This window comes from Doryrhamphus excisus, chromosome 19 (assembly GCF_030265055.1).
Source record: "Doryrhamphus excisus isolate RoL2022-K1 chromosome 19, RoL_Dexc_1.0, whole genome shotgun sequence".
Taxonomy (NCBI): Eukaryota; Metazoa; Chordata; class Actinopteri; order Syngnathiformes; family Syngnathidae; genus Doryrhamphus; species Doryrhamphus excisus.
Window position 1 is genome coordinate 10,236,797 of NC_080484.1, and position 18,432 is coordinate 10,255,228.

The 18,432-nt window shown below is 39.6% G+C and overlaps 3 protein-coding genes across 5 annotated transcripts; 2 read left to right on the forward strand and 1 right to left on the reverse strand.

Moving 5' to 3' along the window:
* Positions 1-1,074: 1,074 nt before the first annotated feature.
* Positions 1,075-4,332, forward strand: LOC131107261 (G-protein coupled receptor 6). The gene is made up of 2 exons (XM_058057125.1): positions 1,075-1,367; positions 1,994-4,332. Exon 2 carries the CDS (start codon positions 2,019-2,021, stop codon positions 3,012-3,014), a length of 996 nt encoding a protein of 331 aa, XP_057913108.1. The 5' UTR covers positions 1,075-1,367; positions 1,994-2,018; the 3' UTR covers positions 3,015-4,332.
* A 5,355-nt stretch (positions 4,333-9,687) lies between these two features.
* Positions 9,688-11,161, reverse strand: ccdc167 (coiled-coil domain containing 167). Its single transcript, XM_058056847.1, has 4 exons — positions 10,807-11,161; positions 10,512-10,603; positions 10,367-10,419; positions 9,688-10,105 (listed from the first exon to the last, which is right to left on the reverse strand). The coding sequence occupies exons 1-4, from the start codon at positions 10,864-10,866 to the stop codon at positions 9,987-9,989; spliced, it is 324 nt and encodes a 107-aa protein (XP_057912830.1). The 5' UTR covers positions 10,867-11,161; the 3' UTR covers positions 9,688-9,986.
* kif25 (kinesin family member 25) lies at positions 10,951-17,495 on the forward strand. Of its 3 annotated transcripts, none has more exons than XM_058056843.1 (15): positions 10,951-11,303; positions 11,395-11,460; positions 11,848-11,970; positions 12,055-12,199; positions 12,293-12,396; positions 12,469-12,554; positions 12,630-12,669; positions 13,282-13,349; positions 13,413-13,487; positions 13,552-13,686; positions 13,763-13,942; positions 14,905-15,059; positions 15,922-16,167; positions 16,234-16,389; positions 16,453-17,495. In XM_058056843.1, the coding sequence occupies exons 1-15, from the start codon at positions 11,235-11,237 to the stop codon at positions 16,602-16,604; spliced, it is 1,800 nt and encodes a 599-aa protein (XP_057912826.1). In that variant the 5' UTR covers positions 10,951-11,234; the 3' UTR covers positions 16,605-17,495. The 3 variants fall into 3 exon arrangements, with proteins under 3 accessions (XP_057912826.1, XP_057912829.1, XP_057912827.1); XM_058056846.1 differs by having other exon boundaries at positions 15,922-16,155; XM_058056844.1 differs by having other exon boundaries at positions 12,469-12,548.
* Positions 17,496-18,432: the final 937 nt, after the last annotated feature.

An 18,432-nucleotide genomic window follows, 5' to 3' on the forward strand; every position in this document is an offset into this window, starting at 1 on the left:
ATGCCACTTATCCTCATTGGGATCGCAGGGGTTATTACCTTACATGACATTACCCTAACACTGCATGAAGTCATGACATCAGCCATGGCATGTCTGACAAAGTTATCCTCCCATTGCATGTGGAAGTGGTACATTTTTGGCCTCTTAAGTTTGGAGGAAATATATTTGCGGTTTGCATGTTCTCCCCGTGCATACTGCATATTTTTATTTCCATTTAATAATTTTTTGATTCTTTAATTTACAGCAAATTTTAGCAGGAAAATATGTCTTAAATTAGATAAATATTGGATTATTTTATTTATTTATTTTATTATTAATTATTTATTTTTGTTTAATTATTATTTTGTTTAATTCAGTCTCAATAATTAAAAAATATATACTATTTATAAATTGTTATATATTATTTGGCTGCTTTTTATAGCAAATTTACAAAGCAAATTTTGGTTGAAATGATTTTTTTTGGGTAGGGAATTTTAGATGTAGAGAAAATCTACAGATTTACAGAGGAAAATTTGGTAAAAAAAAAAAAATATACGTATATATATATATATATTGTGTATTTATTAATTATTCATTCATTCATTTTCTACCGCTTTTTCCTCACGAGGGTCGCGGGGGGTGCTGGAGCCTATCCCAGCTGTCTTCGGGCGAGAGGCGGGGTACACCCTGGACTGGTCGCCAGCCAATCACAGGGCACATATAGACAAACAACCATTCACACTCACATTCATACCTATGGAGAATTTGGAGTGGCCAATTAACCTAGCATGTTTTTGGAATGTGGGAGGAAACCGGAGTACCCGGAGAAAACCCACGCATGCACGGGGAGAACATGCAAACTCCACACAGAGATGGCCGAGGGCGGGGACCGAACCCTGGTCTCCTAGCTGTGAGGTCTGCGCACTAACCACCAGACCGCCGTGCCGCCTATTTATTAATTAACTTAATGAAATTGAAGTGGCCGGCCAATGAATGAAGCATCATCCAATACTTCCTGAGTGATTGTTCTGATGTCTGAAAAGAGTGGAAACATCCCTGCTCCGTGCACGCCCCTCCTTCTCCTCCTCCTCCCCCTCCTTCTCCTCCTCCTTCCCCCTGCCCATCGTGACGTCACGACCGTTTAAAGCTATCTCCTCTGAACGTCCTCCGGCCGCTCCTCACACCGCCGTCACTTTCCTCACACTCCTCGCCAATGCTTCACACCATCTCTGCCTTGTTGGGTGTGTGTCCCACGCGTGGGAAGCGGCACAAGATTAAGGGCTTCACCTGAGAGCAGCCACTACCTGCCGTCCTCTGCGTGGAAGCCTGAAGGGGGGGCGGCGGGTGGGAGATCAACACTTTCACGCAAACCTCAACTCTGGAGGAAGGTAAATTGCCTTTTTTTTTCTTGTAATTTATAAGACATTAGTCACTGAGTACTTGTTATGGGAGCATGTGTGATACATTTCCAGCACTATGGACAGCTCCTAACAACTTTCAAAGGGGATTCCTCCTTTAAAAACATGTTTCTCTTCTTTTTATGAATGTTTTACCCCAGGACTAGAATATTTTCAAAGATATTGTGATAAATGAAGATTGTATATAGGTTGAGCTGAGGCGTGAATGCTGCATTTCTGCATGAATCGAGTTTTTGTTTAAATAAGCACAGACAAGCATACATATTAATGATGCTGAGAGACCAGTAGTCACTTCGCTGCGTACTCAGTCGTGTATGTGTCATTTTTGGGTAATGATAGACACTGTACTGTAAGTAGCATTTTCAACGTAATTGTGCCTCTGAAAGTCTTGTTTAATCCCGAGAGACAGTCACTCTGTAGGGTTATCGTGTCATATGACTGCCTTGAGACAGGCATGCACATTAATGATGTGTGAATGCTGAGACATAAACATTGCATAGCAGTGCTATCATGCATCCAATATGGCAACGGATGTTAAGGATGAGGTGCAAATGTATTATTTTTGCTAAATCAGTGTCTTCTGATTGCTTCCGCAGGAGCAAGAGAAGCCGGCGTGGCGATATGAATGACTCGCTGGCGGCGAATGACTCCTCGGCAATGGAAGCTCTCCCGTGGATGGAGGCGGAGATGCCGGAACATAATGGCACCATGGAGTTCTCCACCGCCCCCTTTGCGTTCCCGGTCAACCCGTGGGACATCATGCTGTGCATGTCGGGTACCGTCATCGCTTGCGAGAACGCCATCGTGGTGGCCATCATCTTCTACACGCCCACGCTCAGGACTCCCATGTTTGTGCTCATCGGGAGCCTGGCCACGGCCGACCTGCTGGCCGGCATGGGATTAATCCTCAACTTCGTCTTTCAGTACGTGATCTCATCCCAGACTGTGAGTCTTGTGACTGTGGGTTTCCTGGTGGCGTCTTTCACGGCGTCCATTATCAGCCTCTTGGCCATCACGGTCGACCGCTACTTCTCCCTCTACAACGCCCTCACCTACTTCTCAGAGAAGACCCTTCAGTACGTGCACTTGATGCTTCTCGGCACCTGGGGGGTGTCCCTGTTCCTGGGCCTGCTGCCGATCCTGGGCTGGAACTGCCTGGATGAGCCGTCCACCTGCAGCATCGTGCGACCTTTGACCCGCAGCAACGTGACGCTGCTGGCCGTGTCCTTCTTCGCCATCTTTGTGCTCATGCTGACCCTCTACTTCAAGATCTGCAAGATCGTGTGCCGCCATGCCCACCAGATCGCCCTGCAGCAGCACTTCTTCGCCACCTCACACTACGTCGCCACCAAGAAGGGCGTGTCCACCTTGGCCATTATCTTGGGAACGTTCGGCGCCAGTTGGCTGCCCTTTGCCATCTACTGCTTGGTGGGCGAGCGGGAGTACCCGTCGGTGTACACTTACGCCACGCTGCTGCCGGCCACCTACAACTCCATGATCAACCCCATCATCTACGCCTACAGAAACGCTGAGATCCAGCGCTCCATCTACATTCTCCTCTGTGGCTGCTTTCAGCCCAACGCCGCCTACCGCTCCAGGTCGCCCAGTGAGGTATGAAGCTGCCGGTGCTCTTCAAGGGGGCTCAGAACAAAGCATCACGTGACTGACAGTGAAGACTTCACCAACACATGCGTGGTCTCATGCATTCTCTGGTACCACTTTACATTCAGGCCACGATTTATGAATTCATTCACATTCCCCAAGTAGTAATATTACAAGTAAGTATTCTGAAAATGGTGACAAGAAAAGTCTTAATGTTATGAGATTAAGTTGTAATGTTGTGAGGTTAAAGGAAAACTGCACTTTTTATATATATATACTATATATATATTTTTTTTTATTTTATATATTGCCCATCTTCCACAATCCTTTTCTGTGTGTGTTCTAAAGATATATAAACAGCTACAAAGAGGCAGCTAAGAATGCAAGTAATGTTATGCACTTACAGTATTTGGCCTATAAATCGTTCAAAATTGCCAACAATGCTTCATTTACATAATTTGACCTTTTTATTAACCAGTCTACAGCTACGAGAAACGATTTTTTTCAGCGTTTGCGCCACAAAAAAAATGGTCAGAGCACTTATTTGGGGCATTTAGCCTTCTCTTTCATGCTCGGTGTTAGCATACTAACAGTAGCATACTAGCATTTCTTGCTCTTTTTATGGGTAGATTTACATAAACACTTACCGCTTTCATGCTAGGTGTTAGCATGCTAAAGTTAGCATGCTAATATTAGCATAATAGCATTTTTTTACCAGTTTTCATGGGTAGACACATATGAACACTATCATGCTAGGTGATAGCATGCTAACATTAGCATGTTGACATTTTATATCCTTAGAACACACAGAAAGGATTGTGGATGATGGGCAAAAAGTCCTAAAAAGGTTTTCCTTTTAAGATGTAGAATTACAAGAAAAAAGCCTTTCAACAAAATATTTGAAGTAGAAGTTTGACAATTTAAAAAAAATCTTGTAACATGATGACTTTTTTCTCATAGTATTACAACTTAGATCTCTTTTTAAATAAATATATCTACAAAACTCCCTGTATGTAAAGTGGTACCCGTTCGGTATCTGCACTTTAACGTGTCAGCCAACATTCTGGAGGGAGAAATGCTGTGAACAAGAAAAGTCTGTGGAAAAAAAAACAAACAAAAAAAAAGAAACAACTTGTGAATGTACCTAAAAGAGAAAAGGAATGGAAAACTTGCACTTTATTCTATGTTTTGTTTGTTGTTTTTATTTGGAAATGCCAAAGCAGTATTGTATTGTACAGCCCTTACTGTATTGTGAACTGTGTGCCATTTTTCTATTTTGTATTTGTTTTTTTTTGTTTTTTTTTGTCTTTGCTGTGTGTTTTCTACCAGAGAAAGAAAAATAAAGAGCTAAAAATGTATACAAATGGTGTAAGATGTGTTATTTCTGTGGCATCAACCTGGCCTGGGTACAGGTGGGTCTGTTTGAGGAGGCTAATGGATGGCACATCCAGGGAGCAAAGTGTTTGTCCTGGAAAATAACTTCAATTTGCACCCAGACAAATTTGAATGCTGTTTGTGTGTGTGTGTGTGTGTGTGTGTGTGTGTGTGTGCACGTGACATCCCCGCCAACGTGATGAAGCCTCCTCTCTAGAAAACTTTCTTTCCTCAACACCCGTGCATTCATTTACTGTTGGTTGTGTACTCTACACCGTGCAGGAAATGAAAATGTTTGTTATAAGTGACGCCTCATCTCCCGTCTTCATCTGCCATAATGACTCCCTGAGGCGGCGTGCAGGCAGGCAAGCACGTGTTAGTGAATGTGTGCGACCCAGCCAGATGGGAGATCTTTAGCTTCTTCCTACAAAGCCCAATAAAGCCGCTAAAAGACGAGTAAAACCCTCTGCCTTTGTGCGACAAGGAATACAATATATCCTTAAATCCATGGGTTTAAAACAAATTAGTTTATTCAATATTTGAAAATTATTGCAAACATTTGCATTTTGCACCGTTGGAGCTTAAGGAGGTTCTAAATAGAGCTTCAAAATACAAAAAGGAGAAACCAAACAGCTGTTAAAGTGAAATAGGCTTCATCTATTTTTCACATTATCGATCTAAATGGATTAGAGAACCTTTGAGAATCGATGGTGAGCGATGTTTACAAAAATGGACCATCTTCATCACCTGGAGCAACAAGCATGCCCAAATCAAACTCATTGCTCAGTACTGCTCTTAACATTTGGATCAGGAGGTTATGATACAGAGAGCATGGTCTCACAGCCGTGCAACATGTGCATAACGCCCTACTTCACATAAAGACCCGCTCTTCTGCAATTTAGTAAATAAATACCAAAAAAATATTATTGGGACAATTGGCATGATGTTAATTTTTCTCATAACATTACAACTTTTTATGTAACGTTATGCCTGTTTGGTTTACAATTGACACATGTCCTTAAAGCTACAGTATACGTATACTATAATTAGATTCTGGTTAATATAGATTTTAGATGGCAATGCCATTTCCCTCTATTGTGATGTATTTGTTGTCTTATTTGACTTGCCAAGTGAACACAGTGAGGTGGCAGGCGTGTGTACACAAGTCACTCACACTCTCTGTGCTGTTTTTCTCAGAAGTAAAACCCTCCCTCTTGTGCACACACACACACACACACACACAGAGTCATTCACCCACACACAATCTGGTTGACAAATCCATCTTTTACATCACGTTGTGTCTCCATGATAACCAGGCAAAAGGGTGACAACATGATTAGTACATGTTGCTAACACACACTCACACACACACATGAGTTGGGACAGGCTGATATGTCAACTCGATTATGACTCAATAGGAATAATTATTATGATAATAATGCTTTCCAAGGGGGTGCATGTTATTAACGATGGTCTGGTAATTGCTTGATAGGCTATTACATAATTTAAACTAATGCATAAGCAAAAACAATGGCGGCGCTGTTACTGGCAAGCTGCAACAGTAAACAACAAATTCCTTCTGTTTAACTTCGCAAAAGGTGATACAAATCATCACTTTGTCACTTTAAAAAACAGAAATTTGTGTTTCACTTTTGGAAAAAAAAACTTGTAAGACTGTTACAGGCATTGGCTGAGACAGCTATGAAAAGGGGAGACTCATGGCCTTGGGCCTTGGGCTTGTGGAGAAGGCGGTGTAAGGATGGCGGAAGTGAGAAGGGCTAGATATGCTAATCTGTTTGTGTTCAACTGCTCTATTTTGCTGCCACATCATCAATAAAAGCTTGCCTGAAGCAAGAGGAAAGGTTCTTCCCTTCCTGAAGAGCTCTACTTTCTCTACTCTACTTTCCCTCTGATATGTATGACATGTCATTTTACAACTTTACTTTTGTAAATTTAGGACTTTATTCTCGTAATATTGCACCTTTTTTTTCTAGTTAATTTACAATTTTATTCTTTTAACATTACAAGTTTATTCTCGTAAATGTATGACTTTTTTTCTCATAAATGTATGACTTTATTCTCATAATATTACAACTTTTTTTCTAGTTAAGTTACAACTTTTTTCTTGTAATATTACTCATTTTTCTAGTTAATTTGCAATTTTATTCTCTTAATATTATGACCATTTTTCTTGTAAATTTATGGCTTTAAGGTTATAATATTGTGACTTTTTTGTGGTTCATTTTAGATTTTGTTTTCATTTTATTACATTCTCAAAATATTACAACTTCTTTTCTAGTAAAAATTCTAGTAAAATTGTTTTCTCATAATATTATGACTGTTTTTCCTGTAAATGTATGGCTTTAATCGAATAATATTGTGACTTTTTTGTGGTTAATTTACAATTTTGTTCTCATTATATTACAAGTTCCTTTCTCGTTAAATTACGACTTTTTCTCGTAATATGACGACTTTTATCGCCTTAATTTATGACTTTATTCTAACAATATTATGACTTTTTCTCGTTTTTTTATGTCTTAATTCTAAAAATATTACAACTTCTTTTCTAGTTAATTAAAAAATTGATTCTCGTGGTATTACGACTGTTTTTTTCGTAAATTTACGACTTTAATCTTTTTTGTGGCTAATTTACGATTTTGCACTCACAATATTACAACCTTTTTTCTAGTTTATTTATGACTTTTTATCATAATATTACGCCTTTTTTTAGTTAACTTTTGATTTTATTCCCGTAATATTACGACTTTTTTCCTTGTAAATATGTGACTTTATTCTCATAATATTACAACTTTTGCTTATGCCTATTTGCTTGTAACAGTGATATTTCGTTTTTGAACATTAAATTTTTCTGTATAATTACAGAAGTAAGTTGTATACGTGGCATAAACACGATTTAGCCGCCATTTCACTTGCTGAACTCTGTGTTTAAGCAGGCGGTCGTTTGAAAAAGCAACATCTGTTGAGGAGAGTGGTAGGGAGGAAAAAAACAAGATGAACAAACATGTCCTGGCTGCCGAGAGAGGTTTGTCAGGCCATTAGCGGACTTTACCTTTGACCCACTTCACTGACACAATCCTGATGCTTTTATACCATATCAATAAATATCATTGTAACTAATATTCATCAAAAATTGTTGGAAATTTACATATACCGTAACTTAAGAAAAAAAATATTACCAGAATTTGAGGGTGAAAAATAGCTAATGTTACAATGGACTGGTCGCCAGCCAATCGCAGGGCAGATATAAACAATCATTCATTTAGAGTCACCAATGAAGCAACATGCATGTTAGTATTTAGCAGGAAACAACAGTGGTTGGAGGCAGCATGTTGTTTTGTTTGGAGGTTTTTTTTAGCTTCCGTCTGTGCCAGCAGGTCACTTTGACCCCCCCAAAAAAGACATGGTGGCATAGACTCCAGCATCCCCCCCCATGACTCTAGTGAGGATAAGTGGCATAGAAAAGATGGATGGATGGATACAGTGGCAATTATTTGAGCGTGCCGCAGCTGCACTTCAAATGAAAGCAAAAGTTGGTCGTCAGGGAGAAAGCGTATGATGGGGAATTAAACCTCATTACCATCGAGTGTGACTCACAGATAGGCTGGTTACGGTGATGGCTCTTATGGTTATGGTTTGTTTTTATGGTTATTAACATAGAGTTTGCGTCACAGCAAGCTGGTCACTCTGACCTCAACATTCCTGCAAGACACATTTGGTTAACCTTTGCTAGCATGCTAACACTTCAAGCACTAATTTGAAGCCTGGTGAGGCCTTATAGGCTGATATACAAAATAAACAATTCTGGTGCCAGTATTGACCCTTGGGGTACACCGCAATCAACATTTAGACCCTTCTGCTTTGGTTATGTCATACATACATTTTCTGAATTGTAAGCATCGTTAGCGTTCATCCATCTTAGCCTTTTGTATTAGCCACTTATGCTAATCACTTCCGTGTATTCAAGCTGATCACTAATTAAATGCTAATAATAATGTCAAAATATATAATAATAACAACAATACTGATGATTGACCTTCATGCAATGTAGCCCAGTGTGGAAATTAATAGTTAAAGAGGGCTATCATCATCTTTTAAATCCCACAAAAGTGTTGCGTAATGGCCTTGTTTACGCTGGCCACAAGAGAAGCGGTGTGTGTGTGAGTGTGTGAGTGTGCCCGGTGTGTATGAGTGTGTGTCAGTGATAATAGAGTGAGTGGGAGGCAGGTATACACAAACACTTACTCACCAAGGCAAGACCAAAAAACAGGAGAACGGATCTGTTCCGCCACTACAGTGTCACAATCCAAATAACCATATGGAATAACAATGTATTTGCTCGGGTATAAGAGGGGTATCCTAACTTTTTCCATACTAAAAAATATATACAAATATTTTAACTTTCTTCTTAAATAATATTTTGTATTTACATTTGTATTATGATGAGCAGTCTTCTGGTTTTGTAATATGATGATTTTATGCTACAATATAACTTAAAATATTACAATTTTATTTAGTTTTGTTTATTTCTCATAACATTACAACTTATAAACAAAAAGCTTTAACATTTCAGTTTTATACTACTAAACCTTTTGACTTTTTTCTTATTAGAATACAACTTTTATCTCTCGATATTTTCACATTATTGTCATAAAATTTGAGCTTTTTATTTTGTTTTTTCTAATTATTCAACTTTCGTCTCAGAAATTTTCTTCTAGTAATTCCGACTTTATTCCCATAATATTTGCACTTTATTCTCATTGTATTATAATTTTTTCCACAACCTAATTTTCCCCACACAGTGAACATAGTAGAATACGGGTGCATATAACATGCAATTAACAATTTCAACTATAACTTCTTTATTAAAATGCATTTTGCAAGGCAGTCTATGACATCATTAGCCCGAACGAGTCTCTCATTACTGTTCATTAAGAATAACATGAGGCTAAATTCTAATATAAAATATCAACATTAAAGGAGCTGAGACTTCATGTCTGTTGTTTTTTCCCGAGGACAATGCCCTTCTGGTCACAGCTGAATACTACTTCCTGTCTTGCATCTAGTTGTGTTTGTGTGGCTTGCTGGGAAGTTTCCTTTATTCCATTTGAAAATGACCAATTAAATGTTGACCATTTCAGGCTTCTGTTGAAGCAGTGAGTCATCAAATGAGCCGCGCTTTCTTACTAAATTGCTTTTATGGGAAAATAAATACTGCCCCCCCCCACCTTCCTCCCGCCCAAGTACAGCAGATGAGTAACAAAATCATTTCAAGAGGATTTTTAAAAAAGACACTTTATTTTCTTATCATGTTATATCTCTAGTACATAAAATAGACACAGGAGGCATGTTTGTTATGCATCATTCGGTTTCATTGAAACGATCTTTGATATGAAGAAAACATTGGCACGTGTATTTATTTACTAAATGATAAGCTCACTTGGTGATGTTGTTACAAAAGAGGCCATACAGGTCACACAAGTGACAATACCGCCATCTAGAGGCAGAAAGTAGGTAGCAACTCATAGTCCTGAGTGTCTCCTTTATTGGCCATTGGTAGTATAGACCAGGATAGGATTTCAACAGGTTTTAGAGTCAGGATGAGCCGTCGGTGTAGATGAAGACATAGTAGAAGAGTGCGCAAGCGGCCAGCAGGGCCACCGACAGCATTGTGTTCTTCCTGTTCTCCCTGCGTAACATCTGTAACTCCTTGTCTGGTGGATGACAAACAGGGGCATTGAGTACACCTGCACAATCTCACAATATGGAGCATCTAGCAATATAAGTCATGGTCACCCTTTATGCAATATAAATTTATGTCCTAACTAGTGTTGTCAAAATTAATGCGTTAATAATATGTTTTAATGCACGATTAACGTGTGCACGTCTTGTTTAAACCACCAAAGTTAATGGAAAAATATTATATGTGTAGTTTGCATCATGTGGATAGAATGTAAACCACAATAAATACATACCCAACTTTTTCACCCTTCCGATTATTGTTGCCATTTCTTTTTCTAGTTCTTGCCTGTAAAAAAAGTGATAAATAGACAAATACATATAAATACACAGATAGAATATGACAAATACAGTCAGTGAAGTGATCATCTTCGTCTTCACCTCTCCTCCTCTGACAACTTCTTCCTGCTTCGAAACTCCGCCTTCTCCAGGTTGTCTTGGCAACGAGCCCGTCGCTCCTCCAAGCGATCGATCTGAAATCAAATAATCATAATAATATAATATTTTATAACAATAGTAATTAGTATGGAGCTTTTGTTTACGTGATAACATAGCAAAGAAACTGGAGTACTACATTTGTGTATCTAATGGAAGTTTCTCAACGCTGACTCACTACTATCATGTCGTTAAATTTTAAAACAGAGTTTTAAAAAGGTTGAAACGTGACAATTAATACCTCAGATGCCACACTGGTGTTCTCCAATCGCCCGTCCTTCAATTTAGTCATTTTAAACATAAACAGAACGCATTCGTAAGTTCCACACAGCTTTTGGCCACGACTAACCAGGAAGTGGTTTTCTTCTTCGTTGGTTCCATGCCCTGCCCTCTGCTGCCCTCTTGTGTTTGATAATCGGTCCCTCGTGTTGTTTATTTTAAACTGTGCAATTTAGTCGCTTTTACCTGTTAAAATAATTAATTATGTTTAATTAACGTGAATTTTCGCCAAGCTACAGTCTACCTTTATTTATAGCAGGTTGATGAGAGTTACGAGTAGTTTCCGGACGTTTCTAATCGGATTAGATGACATTTAAAGAAGGTTTAAGCGTCTGATAACGGCTAAGACGACACTACAGCGTTTTTTTCTGTTTTATAAACCACATAAAAATGCCTCTTTTCGTAAACCGTGACCAGATATTCGCACATCAGGTCCACCTGCTGGAGCACAAACTGAGAGTAAGTGGTTAAAAAAAAAGTTGATTAGCTTGTGTTGTTATTGTCTAACGATGGATGGAAGCATAATTCCGATAAATCATTGTATTCTTAGAGTAAAGAGGAGCGAATACTGGAACTGGAGACAGAGAATGCAATTCTTCATATAAGGCTAGCAGAGGTAAGAAGATTCCATACCTAAGAGGAGTGGTAGTCAACTGGCAACCCGCAGGCTAATTTAGGCTTCTTGTATGACATTCGTGCCCAGTTCGTTAAGTTAAAAAAAAAAAGATTAAACCTGTCAAATAGAGGATCTTTGACAAGTGTGTTTAAACTGCAAAGTGCCCCTGTCATATTACATGATCTTTGCAGCAGGTCTGAACAATATAGAAGATCTTAGACAAGCATCATTTTAGTACTTTTCCTAGAGCACTCTTGTCATCTCTAATCAGCACATACTTTTGTGACTAGAAATACACTGACCTAGACACCCACAATGTATTGCACCGGGCATCTTCCACTGTCAATTAAACTATCTTTGGAATGACACCTTCTTATCTTGTTTCAGTCTTTGTGGAAAGTGCGTCGGGAGCAAGAGGAGGACGCCAAGGCCCTCCACCGTCAACAAGAACAACAAGAGGAGAAGAAGCTCACCCGCTTCGCCATCGCCAAACTCATTTCTGAGGTCCAGGTATAACATGGATGCAAGGAATACATGAGATGTCCTTCCGTTGTTTATTCAAGTGACATGGTGCCTCTGTGCTGCTGGTGTCAGGCTTTGAAGCAGTGCCTCAGTGAGGTTTTTGCAGTCTATGTGAGTTTTGCCGCTGAGCTAGAAGAGCAGAGCAAGCAGCTTCAGGAGAAGGTGGCACTGCAGAGCAGCGCTTCTCTGGAAGGATGCAGAGAAGAAGAGTGTCAAAGTAAGTGTGTGAATTTGAACATGGCAAAACGATCAAACTCATTGCCATTTGTTGTGTGATGAATTTATGATGACAGCTACTCTTTCTGCACAGATTTCCAGGCCCGGTTGACCGCTCTGGAGTGCTCTCTGGAGGAGGAGCAGGTGAAGTTCAAGGCGGAGAGGCAGAGGAGGAAGGACCTCCATAACACGTTGGTGGTGAGTCTTGTCGTTGCATTGGTCCAGTGTTAGGTAGCAACAGATGAAGCTACTTTATGTGTTTTGTTGCAGGAGTTGCGAGGGAACATCCGAGTCCACTGTAGGGTGCGTCCTCTTCTACCCTTCGATCACGTGCAGGCCTCTCCTCTTGGGTCAGGGTGTGTTCTTTAGATAGTACTACCATACCATGTATTGTATTAGAGGTGTGTTAAAATGATGATCTCCACTTTCAGGCCCGCGTCGTTGGAGCAAATTGTGCACGCAATCAGTGATGTGAGTTTCCTCTCCATTAAAACCTTTGTTCAAATCTAATCAACTTTATTTGTATAGCACTTTTCCTGCAAAGACATGCAACACAAATTGCTTTGCAGAATTAAAAACAATTACCACAATTAAAAGGAAAAACAAATACTAAGAAAGCCCCACATACTAGACACACACACACACACACAATCACACACAATCACACACAGTAGGGAGACATGGCATGGCACTGAGGATCAAGGAAATGCCACCTTTGGGGCCCCCCCACTCCAACAGATGGGCGGACCCCCACATTAAAGGGAGGAACCCCCAGCCGACCGGGTCGAAGGGACCCAAGAATGGCACCCCCTCAGCAGACCCGACACAGCCCCCAGTGTGGAGGACCCCCCTTGAGGAAATACTGGAGTTAAAAGCTAAAAACTAAAAGCATAAAATAGGACTAAAAAGATAAAAACATAAGAAAAGTTTAAAAATATTAGTTAAAAGCCTGATTAAAAAGGTGTGTCTTAATCTTTTTTTTTTAAATATCAACAGTCTCCGCAGTCCTGAGGCTCTTCGGCAGGCTGTTCCACAGGTGGGGGCCATTCAGTGTCCTCAATATGTCCTTGTGATGTGTTTCAGGAAACGGTTGTAGTGAACTGCATGAAGGCAGGAGTCCCAGTACAAAGCAAGATGTTTGAGTTTGAGAGGTACACAAATTCGTATGGATTATTCCCTTGTGTATTTCACACAATGTGTTGTATTTCCTTCAGGGTGCACGGGCCAGAGGATTCCCAGGAAACTGTATTCGAGGAAGTCAAGCCTCTCCTCACGTCTCTGCTGGATGGGTGCGCGTCAAACAACAACACAAAGTGACTTTTACTACTTTCAATCATTCGTGTTTGCTTGTAGCTACAACGTATGCATCATGGCGTACGGGCAGACAGGAAGTGGGAAAACTCACACAATGATGGGATCCCCCGCCTCGGAAGACCACTCAGGGCTGCAGCAAGGTGTCATCCTAAAGGCCGCCACAGAGTTATTTCGGTGGGATATCCGTTCATTGTACTTCCATCATGTATTCAGTTTGGCTGAAAGTTAGCAGTAAATCTGTACGAGGCAGGCTGATCTCAGAGAAGCCTCCAGCCAGCCACACGGTGGAGATGTCTGCGATGGAGGTGTACAACAACGACGTGTTTGACCTGCTGGCCGGAGATGAGCCGCCGTACTCCAGCGCATTCCATCGCCGGGGGAGCATTGCTGCGTCTTCCGGTTCCAGCCAGATCTCCTCCCTCACACAGGAGTAAGAACGCAGCTCTCTATCTCCTCATCCACTTACTCATGCACATACTTTATGGCCAACATATACATTTGTATGTCGAAAAGTGAGTACAGTTGTGCTTCAAATGTTGCAGCTTCAGTTTATTACAGTATTTCAAAATATATTAATTAATTTCCTGGTTGACTAATGCCTATTATTAGTCCAAGATTTTAATACTTATAATTTGTTTTGCCTAACTTAAGCATGTCAGGCATAAAAATGTCTAAATGAACTAAAATACAAACATAAGGTATTCAGAAGACGCATTCAAAGACCTGATTATTGTAGTATTCTACACTAGTGATGATGTGTTAGTAATGTTATATTGGTGAGACAGTAGCCACTGCAGGAAGTAGTATAAAGTCGTCCCTTGTTTATTGCGGTTGATTGGTTCCACACCTGACTACGGTAAGTTTAAACTTTAAAATGAAAAGTTTTCCCACAAGGCATTGCGTCTGAGCAACACATTAATTAGGGCGCTGCAATGACGTCAGCCTCCATGTGGGCTTTTGCCTCTGCAGTGCCATCCACCATTTTCTATGCTTCTGCAATGAAATGGTTTTTATGCATTATGGAAAACTTTAAAATGTTGGTTTTATTGTAAACTTGTATAGGTACATGTTTTTATATTTCTTATATTTGAGTGCTAAGGGGCTGTGTGATGAATTAAATGTTGTTTGGAAGATTCAGACTGTAATTTCCAGTGGATTTGATAAGCTTGTTGTGAGATTTTTCATAGTTAATGATTGGCTCTCGTCAAATAAAGAGCTGACTGGTCCTCACGGACCTGTGCGCACCACAATATATTATGACGTGGACTGTTTTTTACAAAAAATTTAGTGGGTGCGGCTGACACATCGGAATATGCAGTACATACGTTTACTTTCCATCGTATTGTCCCTTGAGAAGATAGTAGCATCCTGATTGTGTTCTTCCCCCTGCAGGCCTGTGAGTGACAGCTGTGAAGTCATGCAGATCATGAGCAGAGTGCTGAGGCTCAGAGCTCACTGTCCCACTCTTGTGCACGCCGACTCCTCTCGCTCCCACCTCATTGTCACGCTCACTATTTCCTCAAAGAGCCCCAGTGCTCAAGCCCAGGGTAAGAAGTCTCTACTTGGGGCCAGGGTCTTTATTCCCATAATCTTTTTCCCAAGCTAATTTCCAAAACTTACAACTTTATTGATATTTATTTTTGTAATATTCTATAACTCTATGCGACTAAAGTTACATTATTTTTACTCATAATATTACAAGTTTATTCTCGTAAAATTGCATCTTTTTGGCTTGTTAACGTACGGCTTTTTTTCGAAATATTTTGTCTTTATTCTCGAAAAATAACCGCTGTTTTATGTAATTTCTGCTCCTTTTTTATTTTCCAATTATGGCAGCTTTCTTGATGTTATTTATTTTTGTGTAATTATGACTTAATTCGCATCATATTTTGAATTTTTCCCCAGGCAAATTTCCCAAAAGTTACAACTTTTTAAAAATAATTTTTATAATAATATCATTAGAAAAATAATATTTTTTTTCTTTAATATTTCAACTCTATAATACTAACATGACATTATTTTTCCTTCTAATATTATGAGTTTATTCTCATAAAATAGCATCTTTTTGCCTTGTTAGAATACAGCTTTTTCTCAAAATATTTTGACTTCATCCTCAGATAATTACAGCTCTTTTTTGTCATTTCTTCCTTTTTTTTGGTAATTTTCCAACTGTGTCATTTTTTTAATGTCATTTTTTAAATTTATGACTTAACTCCCATAATATTTTGACTTCTTTCTCAGAACATTATAAGTTTTACTGCAACCTAATTTTTTATTATTCATTGTTTTGTTTATTTCTCATAATATTATGACTTAAAAAAAAGCATCTGTCTTTAATATTTAAATTTTATGCCATGCTCTACGCCTCATAATACTACACCACTATTCTTGTTTTTCTTCGTCCTTTAGCGTGCAGGCTGCAGAGCACCAAGAAGACCGTGCAACACTCCACCCAGAGGCAGTGGTGGAGCCCACGTTGTCGCCGCAACAACCCCGCCACGCGACACTCCCCGGATGATAGCCCCGGGAGCCCCGCCTCTTCACATTGCCCCTCCCCTTCGCAGTCACCTTGCCCCTCCCCAAAATTGAGCACCTCCGGGGCCCCGTTCAGGACCAAGCTGCAGCTTGTGGACCTTGCAGGGAGTGAGTGTGTTGGTGAGCACGTTGATATTCACATCTTAGTCCCCTTGAACACACACTTACGATGTGTGTGTGTGTCAGATATGACCGGAGTTTCAGGTGCAGCCCTGTGGGAGGTGTCCTGTATCAACCGCAGTCTCTCGGCCCTGTCGGACGTCCTTGGCGCACTGGCCGAGCAGCGGCCTCACGTCCCCTACAGGAACAGCAAGCTCACACACCTCCTCCAGGACGCCATAGGTGACACATACCCACATCAATTAAAACCTTTTGCTTTGGACCAACCTTCAATTTCTCCACCAGGTGGCGACGCAAAGCTGCTGGTGATGCTGTGTGTGTCTCCAACCCAACGCTACATCACTGAGTCCCTCCAGACTCTGGGATTTGGCGCACGGGCCCGCCAGGTCCAACGAACTCCCGTGAGGAAGAAGAGCAACACTTCCAAAGTTAAGTGAAGAAAGGAAACGTTACAGGAAATATACCTGTTGGATCCAAACGTTTGTTCCTCCATTGATCCATCGCTAATTCACAGCCTTAAACAGGTAATTATTCTATAAATCAGATTTTACTGCTGAATCACTTGTCTCTATACTGGCTAAAGGAGCAGATATTTTTGTAATTACTGAGTTATATTAACCTAGTATACTATAGTTATCTCTCTCTCTCTCTCTCTCTCTCTCTCTCTATATATATATATATATATATAGTATATACACTATACTATATCATACTATATATATACGTATATACTATACTGCATTTTTATCAGCATTAGAAAAAAATTGCTATATAAAAAATAATAATAAAAAAATCACATTTATTATTATTATATGCTTTATGATTTAGATATAGTTTGCAAAAAAGAGCAAAACAGTTATATGCATTTGTAGTAATAGTACAGTATATCAAATGATTTAAATATCATTTAAATATAGAATAGTGACAGTGGGTCATTGAGAGAGCTATGTAAAATAGAGTAGGTATAATAATGCATAATAATAATATTTTCTACAACATGTCACCTTTTACTGTTGCGTAATTGGCATTTGTGATGTGTATTTCCTCACAGTCTTTCAAACATTTGCAGCATTTCTTGAAATTCTGCCTTTTCAACTGTATTAAAGAGCAGCATTTTTTTAGCAACAGCTTTCTGTGAACGCACACCGTTTTGCGCTGTTACGTTTGTAATCACTTTGCCGACCAAATGTTGGAGTGAATGTTGACTGTCATCTCCATGTGTCGTTTCCCCCCACGCCACCCAGATTGGAAAAGTCGGGTGGATTTGTTGCTTCCACTTTGAAATAAAATCATCACACTGCCTTGTTCGTGTTGATGGGCTCACGTTGCTCATTAAGCAATAGGATATTCCTCATTTGTGCTATGTTACCTTGCATCGCTCCTCACAAGGCTCCACTCTTTTGCAGCGCTTTCCCCACAGAGAACGTATGACTGACAAGGGCTCTTACTCTAGTTGCCGTTGTTATATGAAGGTGCTGAATCAATGCAGAGCCAATCCTTTTCCTGTCTATTTTGAGTCTGAGAGACAAGGAAAACAGACACGCATGTTCACTTATCGTGTGATTCATTCATTTGAGTTATTAGTTCTTTTTCTCGTCACGTTTTAATCTCGCGACACCCCTAGTCACTTGTAATTAAAATGTGTTGAAACACATAAAACAGTGGTGATGCCCTGTTTTGTTTTTGGGTTTTTTTTTTTTTTACTCACAGCAAGCTCTACTTCAAATGTTCTAGGGAGCACTCTGCTGCTGTGTTGATAACAGCCAAGAAGACTACTTTGGCTATCAGCAGTAGAGCAGCTCTGCTTTTTCAATGTGTAGGAGGCAGGTGGAATATTCCATAATCCTGGTCATTTTTGATCATGATTATTCACAGCTACTTTGGAATGACGGCACAGAGTCTGGTTTCGTCGGAGAAAAGCATGCGACTTATGTATGTTTTTTTCCTACTTAATAATGCGTTTAATAATTAAAACTAGATGTAATTAAAATTAATTAATTATGTCTTTCATATTTTCATTCTATTCCACTAAAATTGCAATATTCTAATAATTTTACAAGTTTATGATGATGAAATTGCCACTTTTTTCTTGTAATATTTTTATTTTATTCTCAGAAAATTACAGCTGCTTTTTTAAAGTTTCTTGTTTTTTTAAACCACTGGTCATTTTTTTTAAATTTTATAATATCATTACTTCCCATAATATTATAACTTCTTCCTCAACTTGTTTTGTTTGCGTGTTTCGCATATTATGACTTAATCATA